Below are 26207 nucleotides of genomic sequence, written 5' to 3'. Positions count from 1 at the left end.
AGAATTCATGAATGCCATAACTGGATGATAAGAATTAAAGGTAGAAACCTCACACTCTTCCTTATACCTGCCTGCTGCCCAACCAGATTCAAGACACTGCATCACTATCACTGCCATTTTGCTAAACGGAGGCCCCTAGGCACTAATCACACAGGCAATTGCACGTGTCATAAAAACGCACCACAACTTTAAACGTACAGCATTAAAGGCTGTACGTCTCTCTCTGGCTACACTGGTGAGTCTCCAGTTAGTTCAATACTTTAAAGGCTGCAGCAGCATGCAAAAGAATTTCATTTTGTTTCTTTTATAAAAAAAAAAAAAAGTTAAGAAAGGTCTCCAGGAGACGGTGAGTTTTATTTTGTCTTGTCTGGATGGAGGTTTGATCTGCTCTCGAATGTTCCACGGTGGTGAGAGACTAGGAGAAAGCACAGAATGCAGAGGTCTATTCGGTGTAATCTTCTCCCTCATTTTCATCTTCACCATCAATGGCAAGAGCAGCATACTTGCTTGCAGAACTGAACTTAGAGGCTGGATTTTCTTCAGCTTTCTTTGGCTCAGGTGCAGATCTGGAGTCTTGATCCTTTTTGCCATCTTTCCTATCTGACTCCTTCCAGTGGTCTTTGTTCCCTCCATCTCTTGGACCACGGCTGGAATTTCCACTTTGGGCTTTTGGGGCACTCACCCCATCTACTTTATTTTCATCTTTCCTTACTGGTCCTTCCTCAGATGGTTGAGCTGGAACTACTTTCCCTCCACCACTTGTAGGGGACTGCTGCTCTGTGTCTGAGCTCTGAGATCAAGCAGGAGGGTTAGAACTTCGCTTCATCCAAGCATTCTCCTTCGGTGGAGGGGCTGGCATAACCTTTAGAGGCTGTTCGGATTTGGGAGGCTTAGAAGTTGGAGACAGACAGTCTTCCTCTTTATTGGGTGTTTCATTTTCTAGAGACTTCTCAGTCTTTCATGCATTTCTGCCAGATGTGGCTGAGGTCCCCATCTGTGATGACTCACTTCCTGTCCTCGACCGTTCCCGTTCCTGAGTTTCTTCACTTCGCCAGCTTGGGTGTCTCTCCCGAGGCCGTCGTTCTAGTTTTGGCTCATCCAGCTGACGCTGCGGTTTCTCCTATTCCTTCTGTAGCCACTCTTCTACTTCTCGTTCTCTAGCAGCTGTGTCAACAGGCTTTGCCCCTCCAAAGATAGAGGCTGCTCGACTGGACTGGGACGTGCTAGCAGTGGAATCATTTTCCTCAGGAGTACTATGAGGCTTTAGGTTCAGTTTGGGTCTTTGGGGGGGACCTCTATCATCACACCTATAATCATCCCGAGAGTAATCATCTCTGGAGCTCCATGACCGGTCATCTCATCTGTCGTATCTGTCTTCACAGCGGTCCCCGCCTCCTCTGTAGTCGTCATCCCTACGGTACCCACTACCAAATGCTCTTCTGCCACTGCCTATCCTGGAATCGTAGCCTCTATCATAGTCTCTGCTGCCTTGGTCATCATAGCGATCTCAGCCCCCATATCAACCCATGTCCCGGCGTGGGCCATTAAGATAACTGTCCCGATACCCATCACGATATCGGTCTGAATCATAACGATCTGGATACTTGTCTCCAAAGCTATCATCACCTCTTCTAGGCGGGTAGTCATCAAAGCTGTAGCAGGACGGACCCTCCAGTCTGTATCTGTTTTGTCAGAATCCCAATTTCTATCTCAGCCAAAAGAACGATCATCCCTGTCTTTATCCTGTGCTTGATCAACAACGTCCACTCCAATTCTCCTGTTACCTAGAGACTCTTCATTGAGGCTCAGGGCACTGAGCAAGGAATCCAGGTCCTCAAACTCAGCATAACCAAAACCTTTCAACCCTCAGGATCACTGGGTTCACGTGGTAAACGCACTGCACTGATATTTAATCCTCTAAAGAATTCCTTAATGGAGTCTTCTGTCACATCATAGGGCAGGTTCCCTAGAAAAGCAGTGTAGGGTGGTGATTTGGTCAATATTGGGTTCCCAAGCAGCCCATGGAGCAGTGGGCAGAATGGAACGGTCAATTGGAGGTGCCCTATACACATCATCATCATTACTATGCCAAGTGGTTGAAACATCTCCTTCTAGGTCATCTGTTCCATCAGCCCACCTGACTGGTTTGGGGACATAGGTGCTTCCTCCACCAGTCCCTCTATCCTCAGCCAGGAAGTCTGTTACAGAGACAGTCTTCCCCTTCTTATTCTTCTTTTTTGCTGAGGCTGCCATGTTTGGAGAGGGAGAGAGAATGCAAAGGTTATTTATTTATTTGGTTGCTCCGGGACTTAGTTGCAGCAGGCTGGCTCTTTAGTTGCAGCTCGAGGGCTCCTTAGTTGTGGCTTGCTGGCTCCTTAGTTGCAGCACGTTGTCTCCTTAGTTGTGGCATGCACACTCTTAGTTGCAGCATCCATGTGGGATCTAGTTCCCTGAGTAGGGATCGAACCTGGGCCCCCTGCATTGGGAGTGTGGAGTCTTAACCACTTCGCCACCAAGGAAATCCCGATAATCCTTTTTATGAGTACTATCTTGGTAGTCTAAATTCACTATTCCCTATGTAGTTGATCCTTGAGCAACATGGGTTTGAGCTGTGTGGGTCCACTTATAAGTGGATTTTTTTCAATAGTAAATACTACAGAACTACATGATCAGCAGTTGGTTGAATCTGTAGATGTGGAACCTACTGTGGATGTGGAACTGCTTTACAGAGGGCCAGCTGTAATTAATACACAGATTTTCGACTAGGCAGAGGGCCAGTGCTCCCAACCCTCCCTTGCACTGTTTAACTGCATATATGTATATACGTGTTTGTGTGTGTATCCCACACCTTATTCCTATAGTTAATTCTGATTGGAATTTTTTTTCCCACCATCCCCAAACACCATTTTCTTGGATACCTACTTTTAAGGAATGCCAGCTTCCCTATAAAAGCCTCTTTTATTCCTCTCAACTGTCTTTCCCTCCTTTGGGTTTCCACTGTACTTTATTTATATTTCTATTAATATTAGAGCTGCCTATGTAATCTTTTCCTCTACTAGTCTATGCATTCTTTGAGGATAGAAGCAGTGTCTGGTTGATCACTTACTTCTGGGATTATACATATTAGATGCTCAAGGTACCTGATGGCAAAATGAATGACAACAATGAGTAAGTGAATTAATGTATTAATTTAAAACACCACACTATGGGACTACCCACATTCTATAAAAGATAGAGAAAGAACATTAACAAGAGGACCATGGGATTATTGTTTAAAATCTCTATAGTACTTAACAAAACCTTCTCTTGGGAAATGCTCAAATGATAACTTGTCACAAGTGCTGCAAAAAAACTGGAAAAATTGGGTCAGAGTATAAGATGGGTAGGAATACTGAGAGATCAGACTGGTATCTACAGCCTATGAAACAGGCACATTTGAAAGGAGAAATATCTGGGCCCAAACTTTTCCCATCATCAGAGCAAAGGTCCACTAACCTGGGGAGGCGACTGGTACAGGTTGGGATTCACCAGAAGTCCTAAAGGCTCTTCAGAAGATCTATCCAATTTGGTCGGTGGTTGGTTCAAGGTTCCATTGGCAAGGGCATGTATTGCCTCATCTAGTCTGTGATAACAAACAAAAGGATGCAATAATTGGTAATGTCCTATGCTAAGAATATCTTTATTTAGCACACACATAAAACTCTTCAACAGTAATAAAACTTGACACTCAAAGAGGGGTCCATGGATGACCTTCCCTGCTCCCCCTACCAACTTCCCCTTCTCTTCGCTCCAAGAACCCTAAGGAGTAGGAGTTGGTAGAAGTTCCAGAACACTAAGAAAATAGGTAGGGCACAAGACACTCATTCACCTCTTTAACAAGATTATTAGAAATGCCAAGATTAGAAAAGGTGCCTAGAAACAGTCTGACCCATAGAAGAGTATTCTATGGCAGCCTATTTCTCAACACCTTCAATTATTCTTCTGCCCACTCAGCAGTCCCTCTCCACTCTTCCACGCTGATCTGAAGTCTATCCTTGCTTCACTGCCCAAAACTTCTAAGGAGGCCCTATACCAGCCCAGTACAAAAGTACTTATTCCTTTCTCTGAAGTCCTGTAGCACTTACTATTTAAACAGTCATCAAATATACCCAATGTTATCCAGCGTCTATGGTGTTTGCTATGGATATTTGGCTCTCAACCTACAGAAGAATGTGATGATTTCATTTAAAGATTATGGAACTAACCCTACTGGTTAGTAAGAGATCATAGGTCTTGCAGGAACCATATCTTATTCTGCTCTACAGCTCTTCATTACTTGCTGCTGTACTCCATGTCCCTGACAGATGCTTGACAAATGTTTGTGGATGATGATTCTAAAGCATGATATAATGAAAAGCTTCTACTAGTAGGAAAGGCTGAACCTGACCTTGAATACAATTAAAGAGATATTTGTTAGGAACCTCTTATACACAAGGCAACTTAAAAGGAGAGGAGGACAGGGCTCCTGCCTTCAGGAAGCTTTAAATCCAAGTGGCAAGTTTAAGACAGCTATAAAGATGATAAACAAAACAGGAAGGATGCAATTATTCCTGTAAGATAGATACAATCCATTTGGTGGTTATTATCCCATCATCCCATGTGTTGTACCAAGTACATTCAAAGGGGAGGTAGATATCTGAAAGGCAAAGATGGGAGGACGGATATCCAAAGTAAGGAAAAAGCAGAAACAAAGGCATGAACCAAAAAACAAAACAAAACAAGAACTTGAGGTAAGAGGCAAGTCTAAAATAGGATGGGGGGCTTCCCTGGTGGTGCAGTGGTTGAGAGTCCGCCTGCCAATGCAGGGGACACGGGTTCGTGCCCCGGTCCGGGAAGATCCCACATGCCGCAGAGTGGCTGGGCCTGTGAGCCATGGCCATTGAGCCTGCGCGTCCGGAGCCTGTGCTCCGCCACGGGAGAGGCCACAACAGTGAGAGGCCACATACAGCAAAAAAATAAATAAATAAATAAAATAGGATGGGGATGATGGAATCTAAAGGAAGGAAATAGATTTGAGACCTAGTACACTGGTTAAGTATATCTAGAACTCTAGAATCTATGAAAGAAATAGTATAAATAGCTAATCAATATATTTTTAGAATGCTCAGACTTACTGGCACACAAGCAAAGCAAAGCAAAAAAAAGTGAATAAAAATTATGATGAAATACCATTTTTCCTGTATCAGAATGGCAAATGTATTTTTTTAATTGTTGAGAAAGAGATGAAGAAACTAGCATCTAGGCACCTGGTGTCAAAAAGTCAAAAAATATGCACAATTTAAATTTTGAGATACTGTCCGATTTCACTTCTAAAAGGCTGTACCATTTTTTATTGAACATAAAAATGATTTTTCTTACACATAAAAATGATTTTTCTTACTATAAAAGCAATCAATGTTTATTACAGAAAAACTAGAAGATGCAAATTAATAGAAAGAAAATGAAAAATTCGTAAACCCATCACCCAGAAATAATTTTATTTTTTCTTTATATCTGTGTAGCATATATATAATAGTTAAAAACAAATTAATTATTTTGAAGCTAGTGGTAGAATTTGTTTTAGGGAGAGAATAACCTCTGATTAGGAAAATTCTGGGATGGATTTGCCACATATGAAAGAGAAAGACCGAGGACTGGACCGCGTAGAAAGCATTACTGTGTTCACCAATATCCAGTTTTGTGTGTGTGTGTGTGTGTGTGTGTGTGTGTGTGTGTGTGTGTGTGTGTGAGAGAGAGAGAGAGACAGAGACAGAGACAGAGAGACAGAGAGATATGTATGCCATTTCCAAAACGTGGAGTGAGATCTCCACGTGCTTTCTTTTCAGTACTGTGCTAGAGCTAATATGTGTATCTTTTCTCAACTCTGTTCAGTGACTTCATGTTGGTAACTTGAAATTGGCTGTGATGTAAATTTTTTTCAATCAACTTTATTTTTTAGAGCAGCTTTAGGTTCACAGAAAATCTGAATGGAAGGTTCAGAGACTTCCCATTTACCTCCTGCCCTCACATATGCACAGCCTCCCCCATCATCAGCTATCCCTCACTAGAGAGGTATATTTGTTATAATTAATCAATCTATATTGACACATCAGTATCACCAAAATCCATAGTTTCCATTTGGGTTCACTCTTGGTGTTGAGACTTGAACATTTTAATATTCCCGTCCTTAGTAAGAGGGCATATCCATTTTCCTACACTCAAAGATTATGCAATATTATAAATTATAAATTTCAGACAATTTAATGATACATTATGTTTCAAAATGTGCATTTCCCTGATAAATAGCTGAGCATCTTTTCAAATGTTTATTGGCTATTTGTATTTCCTCACCTGTAAATTGTCTGTTCTTAGCCTTTGCCCATTTTTCTACTGGATGTGTCTTTTTAACTTGCAGCTCTTTATATACTATGGATATTGCTCTTTTGAACTGTTAAAACCGTTTAAAATGTTTTCTCTCAGTATTGTACTTCTTTATGTGATTTAAAATATCTTTGTCTTTTTGACTTCTGGGTTTTGTATCTTGCTTAGAAAGAACTTCATCATACCAGGACATTAACTATATTCTCCTAAATTTCTACTATTCTATTTCTTTCTGATCCTTTTATTTCTTTTGCATTTAACTCTTACTTTTCTTCTTTTTTTTTTTTTTTTTTTGGCCACACCACTTGGCTTGCAGGATCTTACTTTCCCAACCAGGGATCAAAACCAGGGCCCCAGCAGTGGAAGCTTGGAGTCCTAACCACTAGACTGCCAGGAAATTCCCTTGCACGTAACATACATACATACATACATACATACATACATACATACATTCATTTATTTATTTATTTCTCATTGTGGTGGCTTCTCCTCTTATGGAGCACAGGCTCTAGGCACATGGGCTTCAGTAGTTGTGGCATGCTGGCTCAGTAGTTGTGGCTCGCGGGCTCTAGAGCGCAGGTTCAGTAGTTGTGGCGCACGGGCTTCGCTGCTCCGCGGCATGTGGGATCTTCCAGAACCAGGGATCAAAGCTGTGTCCCCTGCATTGGCAGGCGGATTCTTAACCACTGCACCACCAGGGAAGTCCCTGCATTTAACTCTTTAGTCAAACTTATTCTCACAGTATGCTTTGAGGTAGAGATCTAATGTAGATTTTTTTCAAAGCTGATGGACCATCATTTATTTAATCCTTCCCTTACTGTTTAGAAAAGTTTTACACAACTATAGACACACACCCATACACACACAATGCAGACGCATGGGTCTCTTCCCAGATTCTATCATATTTCATTCATCTATTCCTGTGCCCAAACTGTACCTCACTGTTTTAAAAACAGTTTTTTATAAAACTACAGTAGTTATCTAGTAGGTCAAGCGGCTCTCGCTGTTCAATTCCAAAATTTTCTTAGCTACTATTCCATGTTTCTACTCCAAATGAATATGTTGCTCTAAAAATTAACAAAAATAACAGACTCGTTAAAGGGGGGGGCAAATCCTTTACAGTTAAACTGCCCCCTTCTTTCAGACCCTTTCTGGTGTTGTCCACTTACTTGCTGTGATACTCAGTTAGAGGATTTTCATCTTCCATGATCTTCCTGCCTGCAAAGTCAATGGTGATCTTCTTCGAGAGCCGAGAGGCATGTCGAAATTCTCTCAGCTCCTCCTCTCGCTTCTGTAGGGCTTCCCGTTCAATTTTGGACAACCACTGGTTAGAATCACTGGCAAAGTAATCTGACTCATCATCAATGACATGGGTCCTTCGAATGCTAAGGAAAAAAAAAAGAACACATGGCAGTTAGGTCACCTGTTGACAAACAGGGACTTGATTACTGGGAAGCTGTTTCAAGTAGCTCACTCTTCTGCTGTCCTGAAGGTTATTATCTCAAATATAGATGCTCAAGAACGTTCCAAAACTAGGTCAAACTCTGCCTGATTTCCAGCTTCTGCATATACCTTATTCCCACTGCAGACTCAGCTCAGCTCTTAGAACGAATCTAACCCTTGGGGAGGAAAAGACACCGCACCAAAATCTATTGTCCTCCTATTTTCTTACTAGTCCAGCCCTCACCTTCTTATAACTGGGCTTATGTCTGATTTTGCCGCATCTGAGTTCATGTCTTGGCAGCTTACTCGATATCCTAGTCCTTCTACAATTGGGACCTAGACTATTCCTGCTAGGCCCAATTGCCGCTATTTCCCTTAGAAACTGGAGTTCCATCCTGGATCCTCAGTCCTATAAGCTTATTCTTAGGATATCTTTAATACTCTACTACTATATGTCAGTTTTCACCACCTCCCCCATCCCCACCCCAACCCTATCCCCAGTCCCTCATTTAACATATTTACAAGGGCCAAGTTCCAAGATATGACAATCAGGCCTATTTCTAAGATCATACCAACAAAGAAATTAACAAGTAGAAGGAATCTTGATGATCCAACTCTCTCCTTCTACAGATAATAAACCTGGGCGTCAAAGAAGTTAAGTGACTACTCCAAAATCATAAATCAGTCTCAACTGCATAATTAATAATTAGTATGATATATTCAGGCATAGTGAAATACTGAAATCAGATTCAGATTTCATTCTTTCAGGACTCAGCTGGAATTATAAAAGTTTTAAAGTGGACTAAGAGTGGTACTATACACAAACCTACATAATGAAATTGGCGTCCTTAGAAACTCACCAGCATAAGGGCAACAATGCCAATAGGGAGAGACCCTTTTCCAGTTTCTGTTTATCAAAAACTGTACTCTATTTCTAATGATAAGTTTCACTGAGTAAGGATAAAAGTGATATTTAAGGATGAAGAGCAAATATTAGTCACAAACCTTGTGATGGGCTTATTAACGAAGAGCTTTCAAAGTATATCTCATGTATTCACAGCAAATGATTTGAAAGCAGCAGGTGTGTCTAACCAAAGGATTATAATGCTAGGAATAGACATATTCAGTTACCACAGTAAGAGATGCAGGGTCTTTCTAAGGATTCTCACATGGCCACTTGAGAAGTGAGCACGTAAGTCCTATTTAAACATTCTTTGCCACTAATTGGTCTTCAATACATATTTTTTCCAGAAGAAGAAAAAAATGAAAGAGAAAAAAATTAAAAACAGAACTAACAAATCCATAAATCTGTCTCCTAAAGAGAGGTGAGTGGGCTCAATGACAAAAGTGTAGGAGTGTAAAACTCAGTTTAGGGACATTATTGAATCAGAAAACAAATTTAGTGTCAAAGGAAAAAGGGAGGATAAATCATGTCTTCCCATGAGGTGGTGTTAACACTCTCCCAGAGACAGTTTCTTATGAAGTATCCAGAGGCCCCCCAACAGTTTGCACATGGTAGGCACTCTAACATATGCTGACTGAATAAATGATGGTTTCAAGTAAAACAAGTGGGGAACTGTGTCAACCCAAATCAACTTTCCATGGGGTACACTAGCATTTGCCAAGAATCAAAAAATATTGCAGGGTAGGATCCTCTCGGTGGGAGCCTATCTTATTCAGACATGATTCAAAAACAAGCTGTAGACCTCCTCCACAGAGCATCTGGCTCTTCTTTTGTTGTAAACACTTTCATAGTCCACCCTAAGAAGGTATCAAGTGCCAAAATAATGGACTACTCTATTTCTTAGCATTTTTTATTTTAACCACATCATACCTAGTTCTGTCAAACTCTAACAGTTTGTCTTTATGCTTGATAGCTTTCTCCAGACCAGATTTAAATCGCAATTCTTGATGACGAAGAAGGTCTTTGGTAGAGATGTCCACTTTTCCAGAATTCTCTGTCCCTGAAATTCAATAAGGAAATCAAATGGTGTCAGTGAATCATACCAATTAGTTGTATCGCTGTGCAGCAAAGAACAAAATATCAGTAGATCTGGCTGTGCCCCTAATGACTGACAGCCTTCATTTCAATGGAAAACAAACAGGTACACAGGCCAGGCTTTACTTGTCAGGCATCAAGCAGCGCTTGAAACATAATACATTCTCAATAAATGTTAAGGATCCACTTCTTCCCTTATGGAAATGTGGATCACTAAGGGTAACAAACTGTTTAACAACACAATATAAAAATGCCTTATAAGAAAAACTTTATTGAGTGGGGCTAAATATCACCTTTGAACATACTTTTATATATCAAAGCTAAGAACTAAATAATAAAAGGAAAAAAGAGAAGAAATTGCACAGAGGGACAGAAATGAATAACGAGAACTTATCAGATGCTAAGGCACTTCATACGTACTATAGTACTTAATTCTCACTATAACCCTGTAAGACAGTTTATATTATGTTTATTTTACAGATAAAGAAACTGAAATTCAGAGACATTAGTAAATTTACTGAGTTCAGTAAGTCAGAAATTAAAAGGCAGAAACAAAATTTAAAGTTAGGTCTGTCTGGACTTCCCTGGTGGTGCAGTGGTTAAGAATCCGCCTGCCAATGCAGGGGACACAGGTTCGAGCCCTGGTCCGGGAAGATCCCACATGCTGCGGAGCAACTAAGTCCGTGCTCCACAACTACTATGCCTGCACTCTAGAGCCTGTGAGCCACAACTACTGAGCCCACGTGTCACAACTACTGAAGCCCGCACGCCTGGAGCCCACGCTCCGCAACAAAAGAAGCCACCACAATGAGAAGCCCATGCACTGCAACGAAGAGTAGCCCCCACTCGTCGCAACTAGAGAAAGCCCACATGCGGCAACAAACACCCAACGCAGCCAAAAATAAATAAATAAATTTAAAATAAAATAAAATAAAGTTAGGTCTGTCTAACTCTAAAGCCCACATTCATTCCTCGGCCCATGTGTTATCTTCCTTTGTGACAACATACCATAAATCTATATATCCTAGAAAAGATAGCCATAAATTATGATAGAACCAAGATCTAAAATGTGTTAGGAAAACAACTAAGCTATAATGAAGGCCGACCTTTCCCTACACCTAAAACTCTAGGCTATTTAAAGTCCTAAAAAGAAAAAAAGTCCTGTCAAATCTTTCTTTTAAAATTTAAAAAAAAAGAGGTTGATTCTTGTGTTCTGAATATAAGAAAAGCACTGAGAACTACCTTTTCTCATAATAACGACCCTAGAAAAATCCAAATGGAAAAAATATGGAGACATGTTCTACCTCATTAATAATAATAATAATAAATTACGACTATAAAAATAAAATAACATGAAATGTCAAAACCCAATAGTGATAGGTTTTGGGGTAAAATACTAATATTGTTGTAGACTAGTAAAATATTTTGGTAAAGTAATACGGCAAATACATCTTAAGTGTCAAAAATGATAATATTCTTTGACTCAGTAATCCCATTCTTAGGAATTTATCCCAAGGAAATAAATCAAAGATATAATATTAACAAAGTTGACCACTTGTGGTATTATTTATAATTCGGAAAGAGTCAAAATATCCAGTAATGAGGAAATAGATAATCAATTATAATAAATAAATTTAATGACTATTTTTAAGCACTAAAAATTACAAATATGAAGAATATATGGCAACATAAACAATAATTATAAAACAGTTAAAAAAGGAAAAACATAAAATTCTATATACACTAGGATTGCTACTTCATAATACCACCCAATCTATCTATATTTAAAAAACAACTATGAATTAAAGCAGGAACAAAATATTTGCACAAATGGAAAGTAATGAGTATATTGTTTTCCCTTTAAAAATGTCCTTAACTATTTTTGTCATGCTTTTTTTAACTATAAAAAACTTTGAAGAGTTGCAAAAAAATTAAGAGTTCCTGTATACCTTTCATTCATCTTCCCTTGTTAGTATCTTATCTCACATAACCATAGTACAATTATCAAAAGTAAGAAATTAACAATAGTACAATACCATTAACTATATTACAGACTTTATTTGGATTTCAGCTTTTTTTCCACTAATATTATTTTTCTGTTTAGGGATCCGATTCAAGATCCTACAACGCAATTAGTTGTAGTGTCTCCTTAGTCTCCTCCAAACCGTTACGATTCTTCAGTCTTTCCTTGTCTTTCATGATCTAGCACATCTCCAATTCTTAAACTTTCATCCAATAATTTTAGCATCTACTGGTGGATCTTGCCTGTAGCAATTACTATCAATACTACTGTGGTGTTGACATGGTAATTTTCTGTTACCATAATTCCTTCACTTTATTAACTGGAATTCTATAAGAGCAGTTCCTTCTCTCCCATTTATTCAGTTACTTCATGACATTAATTTTATTCTTTGGGTTATAATCCAATAGTAGTATTATTAGTTTTTTTGCTCAATGTTAGGTGGTTTTAATAAGAACTTAAAAAAAAATAAACGAGTAAATAAATCGCATCTTACATACCAGGATACAAGTAAGAGAAACAATCACAGATACAACAAAATGTATCCATAACTACAGTGACCCAATTAGAAGACTGCTGCCTACCTGACATGAGCTTCTTCAGCAGTTTCTGGCTCTTGTTTGAGTCACGCTGTAAAATATCCTGTTCTTCACGAGTACATACCTATAAAGTAATGAGTAAGACACATGATCCAATAGTTAAATGATAGTGTTTGCTTGATATACTTAAAAAGTAACCTCAAATTACACATTAGATATGGCAATAAAATAGACTGTCAGTGTTTTTTAATCCAGACAAGTATACCAAAAAAAAAAGTATACCCAAATGAGTTTTGCCCTAGTCTCTTTCCATTTCTCCCTTTTTATGAACCATACAAAAAACTGCTATCACTACAAGTGTCCCTGAATGACAGTTAAAAAAAAAAAATCTAACCTATTTTCAAAAGATAAAGATTTGCCACCACTGAGAATATTGAAAACATATACAAGACTTTTTTTTATAGCCTTCCAGTTCTAATCGTGAAATCCAAGTCTTACAAGAGAATTGCTAAGCAAGTGTCTTATTTATTTATGTATTTATTTTTGGCTGCGCCATGCGGCACACAGAATCTTAGCTCCCTGACCAGGGATTGAACCCATGCCCCCTGCAATGGAAGCAGGGAGTCTTAGCTACTGGACAGCCAGGGAAGTCCCACAAGTGTCTTATTAAAAAGAGCCAGAAAAAGAAGCAGTGAAAACTAGGCTAGCTTTTATATGTATTTTGCTTCTTTGCCTTCAAACATTACCTGCTTATAAAGTAATAAACACATTAAGCAAAGAAAAAGTTCGGTTTCTTATAAAATCACTAGAAGTGTAAGAAGGGAGGTTACTTAAAAGCAGAAGGGGTTACTTAAAAACAATTTCATATTAAGTTTATGAAACTGCAAGACCTCAAGGCCTATCTGCTTCACATTACTCTGTTTCTTGAATTCACCGAAGGATCCAAGGGACCTAACAGAAAACACTGTACTTGCTAGCAGTTGCCTGAGTGGCACACAGCAGCTGTAGGGTGTTTCTCTAGAGAAAAGCCCCATATGGGAGGACATTTGCTGCTGTTTTATGAACATTTTTGATGTTAGATACTACATTTTTCAGGTCATCCATTGTCTATCAGCTTATCATCTGAGTACATTAAAAAATTAAAGGCCCCACCAGAGAAGGGAAAACAAAGCAAAACAAAATGTATACCTTCACCAATACCAAATGCCATTGCTTCTGCCAGTCAGCTCAACTGGCAGAATAAGCCTTCCAGACAACTCACTAGGGTGTTTGTAACAGAGTCATTACAACTACACTTTTGAGGTCACTTACTCAGATAATGAGGAGCTATAAAAAGGAGGTGTTGGGCTTCCCTGGGGGTGCAGTGGTTGAGAGTCCGCCTGCCGATGCAGGGGACACGGGCTCGTGCCCCGGTCCGGGAAGATCCCACATGCCACGGAGCGGCTGGGCCCGTGAGCCATGGCTGCTGAGCCTGTGTGTCCAGAGCCTGTGCTCCACAAAGGGTGAGGCCACAACAGTGAGAAAAAGAAGCTATAGACTTGAGGATTACATCACAGAGGCTCTGTAACTCTAGGAATATGAGCCACATCTGAAGACTGACAAAAATTTTTGACATTTCAGGCCCTAAAGTTTTCTTGAATTGAACTTAATGTGACACAAGACTTAGATCCCTCAACAAGGTATGTTCTCAAAACCTTCTCACAAATAGGCCTCAGTTCTAGGATATCTACTTGGGTTTTTTTTTTTTTTTGTACGCGGGCCTCTCACTGCTGTGGTCTCTCCCGTTGCGGAGCACAGGCTCCAGACGCGCAGGCTCAGCGGCCGTGGCTCACGGGCCCAGCCGCTCCGCGGCATGTGGGATCTTCCCAGACTGGGGCATGAACCCGTGTCCCCTGCATCAGCAGGCGGACTCTCAACCACTGCACCACCAGGGAAGCCCTCAACTTGGGTTTTTGACTAAATTTTACCGGTGGCACAACAATGTAAATCAACTATACTTCAATAAAAACAATAAAATTTAAAAATAAAAAAAGAATTTACTGGACACCTTAGGGAAGAAATTTACTAAGAAAAAGAGAAATTACTAGGGGTGTGAATGTCCCTATGTATAAAACTGAAGAGTAGTAAAATAGGAAAGAAACAATTTACCAGAGTACCACAGAATAAGCAGGGGCCGGAACCCTCTTGTTCACAGACAATACGCCCACAGATCAGACAGTTATTGATCAGCTTGTGCTTCTGGCCCAGGCAATCACAAGTGTGGCGACCAGGGATCAGGACTGCAAGCTTGTCCTGTCCCTCTTTTGTATATAAACTGACAAACTTCGTCTTCTTCTTTAAGGAGCTGCTGTTCTCTTGTGCCTGATCGTACAAAGATATCAGAAATAACATCAAATAATTAATGACAATGAAAACAGTCAAGAGAGAAAAACCTCAGTTCTGTTCAATAATAACTTACACCCTACCCAGCAACCATGGAAGAAGGAAGTAGGAGAAATACAAATGAGTTATAATCAAGGGTCTAAGTAAAGATTATGCCCTAGAAAAACTAGCTAATATACTCTGCTTTTTCTGCTAGTAGCTGTCAGCCCTGGTGGAAGGTAAATGTAGCAATAAAAGCTGTTTATGTGACATATTTATGTATAGCTAAATTGGAGATCATAGAAAACAAAAATGCCTCTAAAAGCAGATGATATTCACAGATCTGGAAATAAGAACAATCAGTAAAGTAAGAAAAATCTATAAAAAACTGACTCAATAAGAAAAAGACAGATAACACAGTGGAAAAATGGGCAAAGGACCTAAACAGGAACTTCATAAAAGAAGATATCCAAACAGCCAACAGATACATGAAAAGGTGCTCAACTTCATCAGTCATCAAGATAATATAAAATAAAACCAGTGTAATACCATTGCACACCAACCAGAATAGCTAAATTGAAAAGACAGAAAATACAGAGCGTTGGCAAGGATATAGAACAATTAGAACTCTCACACACCGTTCGTGGGAGTGTAAACTGGTATCTACTAAAGCTGAGCATATGTATATCCTGTGACCCAGCAATTCACCTCTTGGACATATACTCAAAAAAAATGGGTAAATATGTTCAACAAAAGACATATACAAGAACATTCACTGCAGCATTAGAATTGGAAAACTACCCAAATGTTCAACAGTAGATTGAATATTCACTTAACAGAATCCTATATAGCAATGAGATAAACCATGTGACACAAAAGAGTATATACTATTTAACTCCATTTATACAAAGTTCATAAGCAGGCAAAATTAATCTATGATGTTCAAAGTCAAAATGGTGTTTTCCCTTGGGAGGGTTGTCATTGTGGGGCACATGGGAGTTTTTTAGAGGAATGGTAATGTTTTATTTCTGGCTATACAGGTATGGTCAGTTTGTGAAAATTCATTTATTCACTTCTGTATGTATGTTATAAAATAAAAACTTTAAAAAGAGAACTATATCAGCCTCTGCCTTAGTCCATTCTGGCTGCTGTAACAAAATATCACAGACTAGGTAGCTTATAAACAACAGAAACTTATTTCTTATAGCTCTGGAGGCTGAAGTCCAGGTTCAGGGTGCAAGCATGGTTGGGCAAGGGCCCTCTTCCAGGTCACAGAAATTACTTCTTTGTTGTATGTGGCAAAAGGGGTTAGGGACTGTGAGGTCTCTTTTATAAGAGCACTAACCCCATTCATGAGGACTCCACCCCCATGACATAAGAACCTCCCAAAGGCCCCACTTCCTAATTCACACTGGGCATTAGCATTTTAAGGTATGAATTCTCAGTGGTACACAAACATTCAGACCACAGCAGCTTTTGACACTTAAGGTGCATAGATGCCTCTCCTCTGGTGTAGTCCTACTTTCCCTTTAAATTGAGAGTTTCTCAATCATTTCCAGAGACTGAAGTTTCAAAGAAAAATCTCAGGAGTCCTAGTGGATAGGAGAGTTATAACAATGAAGGTAACAATTCTTTGGTTACTATAAAGAGAGGTAACACGCCCTAATGTCCAAAGCCAAAACTTGAGATATACAGACAGTATCAAATAAGTCAACGGAGGTAAATGTTAAAATCTAAGACAAGTGCTAAGGATGTTATCTAATTCTAGCAGGTAGCCATTTTTCAAACTGGTCAATTATACCTTTGCTCTCAAGGATGTTTGTGAGGGGAAGACTAAAATCTCTAAGCAGAAACTTCTATCTCACTCCCTTTAAAGTATCCAGTTACATTAAAATAACACATTTGAGGGACTGAGGGCTGTGCTTTGATTAGGTCTTTTATCCATAACAGGCAGCATGTATTTATTGAGAAGGAGGAAAGACAGAGTAATAGAGGAGAGAAGGGGAGAACAGGGCAAGCCAGAAAATTCATAACATATCACTCCTCTGCCTAAAACCATTCAGAGGGGTGGGGAGGAGGGGTTAAATAATTAAAAAACAAAATACGAAAAACAAAACCACTCACTGTCTTCCCATTGTGCTTAAAATTTAATCCAAGCTACTTATAATGACCTATAAAGCCTTACATATGGCCCTCAGGTGCTCTCTAGCCTCACCTACACATCATTCTTCCCCTGTCCACTATGCTCCAGCCACACAGGGCTTTTGATACTTCTGAGAACACTTTTCTCCACCTTCCCTTTGCACTTGTTATTCCCTCTTTCTGCATTGTTCCCAGCCCATCTCTTTACATACCGGTTCCTTTGCAGTGTTCAGGTCTTAGCTGTAATTTCACTCCCTCAGAAAGGCTTTCCCTGAATACCCTACCTACATTAGCTCCCACCCTTCCAATAACTGCCTATCACACTGCCCTTTTAATTTCTTTCATGTTAGTTTTCACAATATATAATTACTTTAAAAAATTTTCTTTGACTATCTTTTCTACCTCTCCTCTGAACCACTAAAATGTAAACTCTAGGAGGGCAAGAAACCTTAATGAGTCTTGTTTATTGCTATATCTCAAATGCCTAAATCAGTTCTTGACACACAACAGACACACAATAAAAACTTCTGAATAACCAAATGAATTGCCTGAGAAAATTGAAGACAGATTTAAGATTTACTTACATGTCCAAAAATGGAACTGGACATACAGTTTGACCATCATTTTTCATGGCTCCAGATCTTCAAATTCACCTACTTGCTAATATTTATTTGTAACCCCCAAATCAATACTCCAGGTGCTTTCACAGGCATTCATGGACACACACAGAATGGCAAAACATTTGAGTCACCAAATGCACACATTTCCAGCTAAGTTTGAGCAATGCAGTGATCTGCCTTCTTGCTTCAGCTCTCATACTGTAAACAAGTATCCTAAGTCTATTTAGTGCCATTTCTTTGCATTTCTGTGCTTTTTGTTGGTAATCTCACCATTTAATATGGCCCCCATGCATAATAGGAAGTGCTATCTAATGTTCCTAAGCACAAGAGGCTGTACCTTATATGGAAAATAGGTATATTACATGAAAGGATGCCCAACATCGTTAATTATCAGAGAAATGTAAATTAAAACCACAATGAGATATCACCTCACACCTCTCAGAATGGCTATCATGAAAAAGACCACAAATTACAAATGTTGGTGAAAATGTGGAAAAAAGGGAACCCTCATACACTGCTGGTGGGAGTGTTAACTTGGTATCATCACTGTGGAAAACAGTATGGAGGGGCTTCCCTGGTGGTGCAGTGGTTAAGAATCCACCTGCCAATGCAGGGGGCATGGGTTCGAGCCCTGGTCCAGGAAGATCCCACATGCCGCGGAGCAACTAAGCCTGTGCACTACAACTACTGAGCCTGTGCTCTAGAGCCTGCAAGCCACAACTACTGAGCCTGCAAGCCACAACTACTAAAGCCCGCGTGCCTAGAGCCCATGCTCTGCAATGACAAGCCACCGCAATGAGAAGCCTGTGCACTGCAACGAAGAGTAGCCCCAGGTCACCACAACTAGAGAAGGCCTGCACACAGCAACAAAGACTCAACACAGCCAAAAATAAATAAAATAAAATAAATAAATTAAAAAAGAAAACAGTATGGAGGTTTCTCAAAAAACTAAAAGTAGAACTACCATATGACCCAGCAATTCCACTCCTGGGTATATATCCAAAAAAAAATGAAAACACTAACTTGAAAAGATACATATACCCAATGTTCATATCAACATTATTTACAATTGCCAAGATATGGAAGCAACCTAAGTGTCCATCAACAGATAAATGGATAAAGATGTGGTATATATACACAATGGAATACTATTCAGTCATAAAAAGAATGAAAAATTGCTATTTGCAACAACATGGATGGACTTGAAGGGTATTATGCTAAGTGAAATAAGTCAGACAGAGAAAAACAAATACTGTATGATATCACTTATATGTGAAATCTAAAAAATGAACCAGTGGATATAACAAAATAGAAACAGACTCACAGATATATAGAGAATAAAAGATAGGGGTAGGGGATTAAGAGGTACAAACTATTATGTATAAAATAAATAAGTTACAGGGATACATTGAACAACACAGGGAATAGAGTCAATATTTTATAATAACTATATGTGGAATGTAAACTTTAAAAATTGTGAATCACCAGGAATTCCCAGTCCAATGGTCAGGACTCCGTACTTCCACTGCAGGGGGCATGAGTTCAATCCCTGGTGGGGGAATTAAGATCCTGCAAGCCCCCCCAAAATAAATAAAAATAAAAAAATAAAATAAAAATTGTGAATCACTATGTTGTACACCTATAACATATAATATTGTACATCAACTATAATTCAATAAAAATAATAATAATAAAAATTAATAAATAATAATAATAAAAAAGAAAGGTATATTAGATAAGCTTTCTTCAGGCATGAGTTACAGTGCTATTGACTTTGACTTCAATGTTGATGATCAACAATATATATTAAATAAAGTGTCTTTAAACAGAAACACACATAAAATAAGGTTATGTTTTGATTGGCTGATGGAAATGTGATCAGAGGCTCCCACAAACCTAACCCTGTATTTCCCCTAGAAACAATGTTCTGTATACACCACGGCTTTAAAAAGAAATGAGCGGGCTTCCCTAGTGGCGCAGTGGTTAAGAATCCACCTGCCATTGCAGGGGACACGGGTTCAAGCCCTGGTCTGGGAAGATCCCACATGCTGCGGAGCAACTAAGCCCGTGCGCCACAACTGCTGAGCCCGTGCTCTAGAGTCCGCAAGCCACAACTACTGAAGCCCGTGCACCTAGAGCCTGTGCTCTACAGCAAGGGAAGCCACTGCAATGAGAAGTTTGTGCACCGCAGTGAAGAGTAGCCCCTGCTCCCCGCAACTAAAGAAAGCCCACGCACAGCAACGAAGACCCAACGCAGCCAAAGATAAATAAATTAATTAAATAAATTTATTAAAAAAAAAAAAGAAATGAGCTGCGTGATATCCCACCAAATGAGGGAATAATAATTTATTTAATCTGTCTCTTACTGCTAAAAAATCAGGTCAGTTCATATTTTCAATATTATAAATAACATTATACAGAACATACATTTTTTGTGTGCATTTCTGATTACTTTGTTAGATATTTAAGTCATATTAATAAGTCAGAAGTATATGAACATTTCCACAGTTCTTGATACATGCTGCCAAACTGCCCCCAGAAAGCTTAAACCAATTTACATTGCCACCAGTAGTGTATAGGAGGTTCCTGTTTTAATACAACTTCATCATCACTGTATCTGTTTTTAAAATCTTTGAGGGACTTCCCTGGCAGTCCAGTGGTTAAAACTCCAAGCTTCCACTGCAGGGGGCGCAGGTTCAATCCCTGGTCCAGGAACTAAAACCCCGCATGCTGCATGGCATGGCCAAAAAAATTTTTAAAAATAAAATCTTTGACAATTTGATATGCCATATCTCAGGGATTTAATGTGTATTAATTTGATTACTAGTAAAGTGACCAACCAACCTTGTTTGCCCAGGACTTAGGGGAAATCTCAGAATCCAGGACTTTTCAGTGCTAAAACCAGGAGAGTTCAGGCAATTAGGGTGACAAACTGGACTCCTTAAGTACTAGTAAGGATAAACATTTTTAATGTTTATTGGTCATTTGTGTTTTTTCTTTTGCTTGTGATAGTCTTTGCTCATTTTATTCCAATTAATAAAAGGCTTAAGACTATTTTTTTTAAGTTCACATTATTTTAGAAACCCTTTTCCATGTTTTATTGCAATGGTCATCACTCAGAACTTTTTGATCACTACTCTTCCATCTTAGCATAATTAACTATTCCCTTCTGCTGGGAAATTTAGCTTGTCAAATTGCCCTGAATAAAAATATTTCTGCTTACCTCACAGGGCTATTTTTAGAGCCAAGAGAGAATATGAAAGAGCTCTAAATGCTAAATAATGATGATGATGATGGGTAGTGAATGGCCTAAAATAGGAACGCTCTTAAAACAGCTAGAATTGTGCATTCTTTTAGTACAAAGCCACAAAAAATGTTGAAATTGAAGTCCTGGTGTATTTTATTAAATATTTTCTATCACGTCTATCTATCTATCTATAATCTCTAAGCGAAGAAGTCCTTTTTTTAAAAAATAAATTTATTTATTTTATTTATTTATTTTTGGCTGCAGTGGATCTTTGTTGCTGCACGCAGGCTTTCTCTAGTTGCAGTGAGTGGGGGCTACTCTTTGTTGTGGTGCGAGGGCTTCTCATTGCGGTGGCTTCTCTTGTTGTGGAACACAGGCTTTAGGCACGTGGGCTTCAGTAGCTGTGGCACACGGGCTCAGTAGTCGTGGCTCGCAGGCTCTAGAGTGCAGACTCAGTAGTTCTGGCGCACGGGCTTAGTCGCTCTGCGGCATGTGGGATCTTCCTGGACCAGGGCTCTAACCCGTGTTCCCTGCATTAGCAGGTGGATTCTCTTTTTTTTCTTCTTTTAGAAGATGTAGGGGGTAGGAGTTTATTAATTAATTAATTAATTTTTGCTGTGTTGGGTCTTCATTTATGTGCGAGGGCTTTCTCTAGTTGTGGCAAGCGGGGGCCACCCTTCATCGCAGTGCGCAGGCCACTCACTATTGCGGCCTCTCTTGTTGCGGAGCACAGGCTCCAGACGCGCAGGCTCAGTAGTTGTGGCTCACGGGCCTAGCTGCTCCACGGCATGTGGGATCCTCCCAGACCAGGGCTTGAACCCGTGTCCCCTGCATTAGCAGGCAGATTCTCAACCACTGCGCCACCAGGGAAGCCCCAGCAGGTGGATTCTTAACCACTGTGCCACCAGGGAAGCCCGAAGATGTCCTTTTAATACTTATTTAATCAGGTTGTCAAAAAATATCTACCATATAGAAAGTAATATGTGATCATTATCACTCTCTAAAATTCATACATTTGTTGAAAAGTTGCCATTCTAGACCAATTTATACCCTTCGCTCTCTGAAATGTATCAGTTGTTTGCTCTTCTCCATATAGCCAGAAAAGCCTCATTTTCTAAGCACTCACCTTGGCCAAATCAAAAGGTGTTTTGACCTCTATGGTTGTATCAGGTTCAGTAAATGCAGGAACTTCCTGTCTGTTTCTCCCTTTCCGCCTACTCCTCTTTAGCTGGTCTCCTGACCTCTGCCCATCTAAAATTTCTTTAAAGAAGAAGAAGATAATAAATAAATAAATATATATATATGTACATAGATTGGAAATAGTAGGATTCATTGGTGAATTAATAGCTAATAAAGAGAAGGCAATGCTTAATACTTAGAGTCAATATAAGAAGTCAGGCAGGTTTTTAATTATCTTTTCCTCTCAAATCAGAATTAAATTTAAACCATCATTTTCAAGATTGTAGTCAATAATAAAGACTACTGGCTAAAATTAAGACGTTAAATTAAAGGGAATTCCCTGGCAGTCCAGTGGTTAGGACTCCACGTTTTCACTGCCAAGGGCCTGGATTCAATTCCTGGTGCAGGAACCAAGATCCCGCAAGCCGTGCGGCATACCCAGAAAAAAAAAAGTTAAATTAAAATCTGATATTTTAGACTGTATAATAATAATGACTTATTTAGTTTGGTGCTCATCTTTTGTACTGTTTAACTTAATAGTTACTTCTAAACGCTATTCATACTAAAACTGGTCAACATTTACTTACATTCATGTACACACATAACTAAAGTTTTTCTTTAATCTATGTATAAATTTTTCAAGTTATTCTGAAGCCACATTTGTATCTATAAACAAGTATTTTTGTGATATTTTCTAAGTTGAAAAAGTCTGAACTAAAACAATACTCATTGCAGATCAAGTAGAACTGAACTAAAAACATGTATACATATGATTCTGCTTAAGTTAGTTGTGAGGAAATATGGGTGACAGAACATACCAGGTCCTATAAACCAGCTAATTTATCAATATTTCAACCTTTACTTTAATTTACTTAAGTTAATTACATTAACTTAACTTACCATCTTTTTTGAAGGACTGCTGCAGAGCATCAGAAATCAGCTCCTGATCATTCTTTTGCCATTTAGTTACAAGCTCTTCTATGAATTGACCTTTTCTGCCCTCATTTCCCTGAAGAAGGTCAGTAACATATTCTCGTAACTCTTCAGCAGTCTCAATTGACAAAACATACCTCAAGAAGCAAAGAAATAACTTGTTAAAACAGGGCTAGCTTATACTATGTTTTTCAATAATCGTAACAGAGATCAAGGTAGTAAAAAACATTCATTAATCCATTACACTGTTTATTTTGAGCCAAGTTCTAGGTTAGATGCTAGGGATATAAATTTGATTAGAACAAAGACTCTGACCTCAAGTAGTTCGTAATATAACCTTCATGTAATCTTGTATTTCTACAATCAAATCAGTGTTTTGAAGATAGGTTTGTGGAGCTGTCCTTAACATAGGAATACTTTCTAACCCAAATGGGAAAAGAATGAAAAAGAACAGATAGGGCTTTCCTGGTGGTGCAGTGGTTGAGGGTCCGCCTGCCGGTGCAGGGGACACGGGTTCGTGCCCCAGTCGGGGAAGATCCCACATGCCGCGGAGCGGCTGGGCCCGTGAGCCATGGCTGCTGAGCCTGCGCGTCCGGAGCCTGTGCTCCGCAACGGGAGAGGCCACAACAGTGAGAGGCCTGCATACCGCAAAAAAAAAAAAAAAAAAAAAAGAATAGATACATGTACGTGTATAACTGAATCACTTTGCTGTACACCTGAAACTAACACAACATTGTTAATCAACTACACTCCAATATAAAATAAAATTTTTTAAAAAATTTACAGTGTACTAAATAAGTGTTTGTTTTACTATTTTTTAAATTTATTCTGACAGCAGGAGAGTTTTTAATATTTTGACACACATTTTTGAAGGTCATGGAATAATCAAAAATTTCCCCATTTTTTTATTAAGACCATTTTATTAAGATTTTTAAATTGTAGATTGCATGGTCATTTTTACAGTTCCATACTACTGTGCAAAGCAAAGACTACTTATGTCTTGATTGAGGGATGGTTACAAGGCTATATATACTTGTCAAAACTCATCAAATTTTACATTTAAAACAAGTGACTTGAATAAAAATTACATCTCAAAAATAACTGTTATAAAAAAAAAGAATACTTTCCATAACCACACATCTGCAGTCATTATATTTTCCTAGGAACAATACAAATTACTTCATCTTTATACTGCAAAACCTAAAATTTCTTTTTTGCTAAAAATATGAATATATACTATAAGCTAACCAGTTACTAATTTAACATTCTTAAAAATTATAAATCAAGATTAGCATCACATCAGAATGCACAGATCTATTTTAAGAAAATGGTATGAAGCGTTCCTAAAAGTGAAATGGGGTGGGAGTACAAGTCAGTACAACTTTTCTATAAATCAATCAGCCAATATATTTAAAGTGCCTTAAAAAGAATCCAATAATTCCATTTACAGAACTCTCTAAGAAATAAGAGACACAGGAAAGTTTACGCAAAAAAATTAACTACATCATTATTTGAGTTAGTGAAAAACTGGAAACTATTTTAAACATTCATCAATGAAAGGGGCAAATGAATTCAAGTTTTTGGACTTTACAAAATATAATATGCGACCACAAAAAGTAAAATTTTTGAATAATTATTATTTTTAAAAAATCACTGACTTGTTTATTTTACTTTATTATTATTATTATTTTTGGCCATACCATGCAGCTGTGGGATCTTAGTTCCCCAATCAGGGATTGAACCCGCACCCTTGGCAGTGAAAGCACGGAGTCCTAACCAATGGACTGCCAGGGAATTCAGCAATTCAGTAATTTCTCAGTAATTATTATTACTTGAGAAAACACTCTCATATAAAGTGAAATAGTAGGACACACTGTACAGCATATGATCCCAATTGCTATAAAAGGAATGTATATATCCATACACTTATGTGGTTGAGAATCTGCCTGCCAATGCAGGGGACACGGGTTTGAGCCCTGGTCTGGGAAGATCCCACATGCCGCGGAGCAACTAGGCCCATGAGCCACAACTACTGAGCCTGCGCATCTGGAGCTTGGGCTCTGCAACAAGGGAGGCCGCGACAGTGAGAGGCCCACGCACCGCGATGAAGAGTGGCCCCCACTCACTGCAACTAGAGAAAGCCCACGTACAGAAACGAAGACCCAACATAGCCAAAAATAAACAAATAAATAAAATTTAAAAACATTAAAAAAAAGATTAATTGGCATCAAGAACTCACAGAGCTGCAAGGAACCTCAAGGATCATTTAACTCTGGAGTATTCAAACCACTAGGGAATTATTTAAAGAGTTTCAGAAACAATTGAATAAATATCATTTAACTATTTAAAAAAGTATAATAAATAACAACATATATTCAAATGTGTTATATACCAAATCTTAACAAAATAGATTCATCCAAAACATGAACTAATGCAGATTGTGGAACAAAGTTTATTTTGCTAACTCTGTGCATAGACCTTAAGGTCTCATAAATGTATCACTGATTAGGAAGGTAGCAGCTCTGTGCTGTCTGTTTAAAAAATTCAGGCTGCTCATGTCAAATTGTTCTAGCTAGCACACTAGTATAGTACACCTGGGTAATTCTCAATGAATATCAGGCAAGGCAAGGCACAGCAAATTTACACAGCCAACGCTTTCATTGTGCCATCATAGCCTGTTGTGCAATAACTAGTGAAAACCTAATAAGTGTTTCCAATAGCGTTATATTATAGGTAGCTTTAGGGCTTATTTTAAGTTTTGAATAATTCTTGTCTAACTTATATTTATAAATATTTTTAAATGCAAGCAGGTGTACAGCCGTACTTATTGCTTCAACTTTAAAACAGAAATTTCTGATCACTCCTCTTTTAAGGGTGTGGATAAGTTTAACTCAGGAAAATCTAAGACTGCACAATGAGCTATTAAACCGCAATCTATGAGACTTAGGAATTTTCCTAATACTGTGTAAGCAACAAAATACAACTGGATTCTGAGACTGAGAAGATTGCAACTATTCATACTCCATTGTTGATTCATCAAAAAGAGACCTCAATCTTTTTTTTTTTAAACTGATGGACTTTTTTCTGTTTGGTATATTACAAAGCTTCATTATTTCATTTGACAGCATTCCACTGCTTTAAAAAATGCCTGAAAACTACTTAACCTGATCTTGCCTTCAAACAAGGGTAAAGCCAAGCCATACAATTTGGCTGGGTTTTTTTTTTTAATATTTTTTGTCAATTTTTCAAAATTGATGTATAAGGCTTCCCTGGTGGCGCAGTGCTTGGGAGTCCGCCTGCCGATGCAGGGGACGCGGGTTCGTGC

The 26207-nt window shown here is 38.7% G+C and overlaps 1 protein-coding gene and 1 pseudogene across 2 annotated transcripts in view; both read right to left on the bottom strand.

Annotated features, from left to right (window-relative positions):
* Positions 1-26207, bottom strand: part of TRIP4 (thyroid hormone receptor interactor 4) — a 69845-nt gene that overhangs the window by 41997 nt on the left and 1641 nt on the right. Inside the window, exons 2-8 of the mRNA XM_082646828.1 lie at positions 22850-23019; positions 21897-22030; positions 14549-14761; positions 12446-12524; positions 9677-9806; positions 7569-7784; positions 3496-3622 (exon numbers count right to left, since the gene is read on the bottom strand). Of these exons, the coding sequence (XP_082502954.1) occupies positions 3496-3622; positions 7569-7784; positions 9677-9806; positions 12446-12524; positions 14549-14761; positions 21897-22030; positions 22850-23019 (1069 nt within the window). The remainder of the gene's footprint in view (positions 1-3495; positions 3623-7568; positions 7785-9676; positions 9807-12445; positions 12525-14548; positions 14762-21896; positions 22031-22849; positions 23020-26207) is intronic.
* Positions 243-2253, bottom strand: LOC309818642 (eukaryotic translation initiation factor 4B-like; annotated as a pseudogene). Its single transcript has one exon. The product of its transcript is annotated as a eukaryotic translation initiation factor 4B-like (transcript).

The sequence above is a fragment of the Grampus griseus genome (genome assembly GCF_964374135.1).
Source record: "Grampus griseus genome assembly, chromosome: 2".
NCBI lineage: Eukaryota > Metazoa > Chordata > Mammalia > Artiodactyla > Delphinidae > Grampus > Grampus griseus.
Note: the sequence above shows the minus strand (reverse complement) of the source record. Positions and strands in the feature narration are given on the sequence as shown.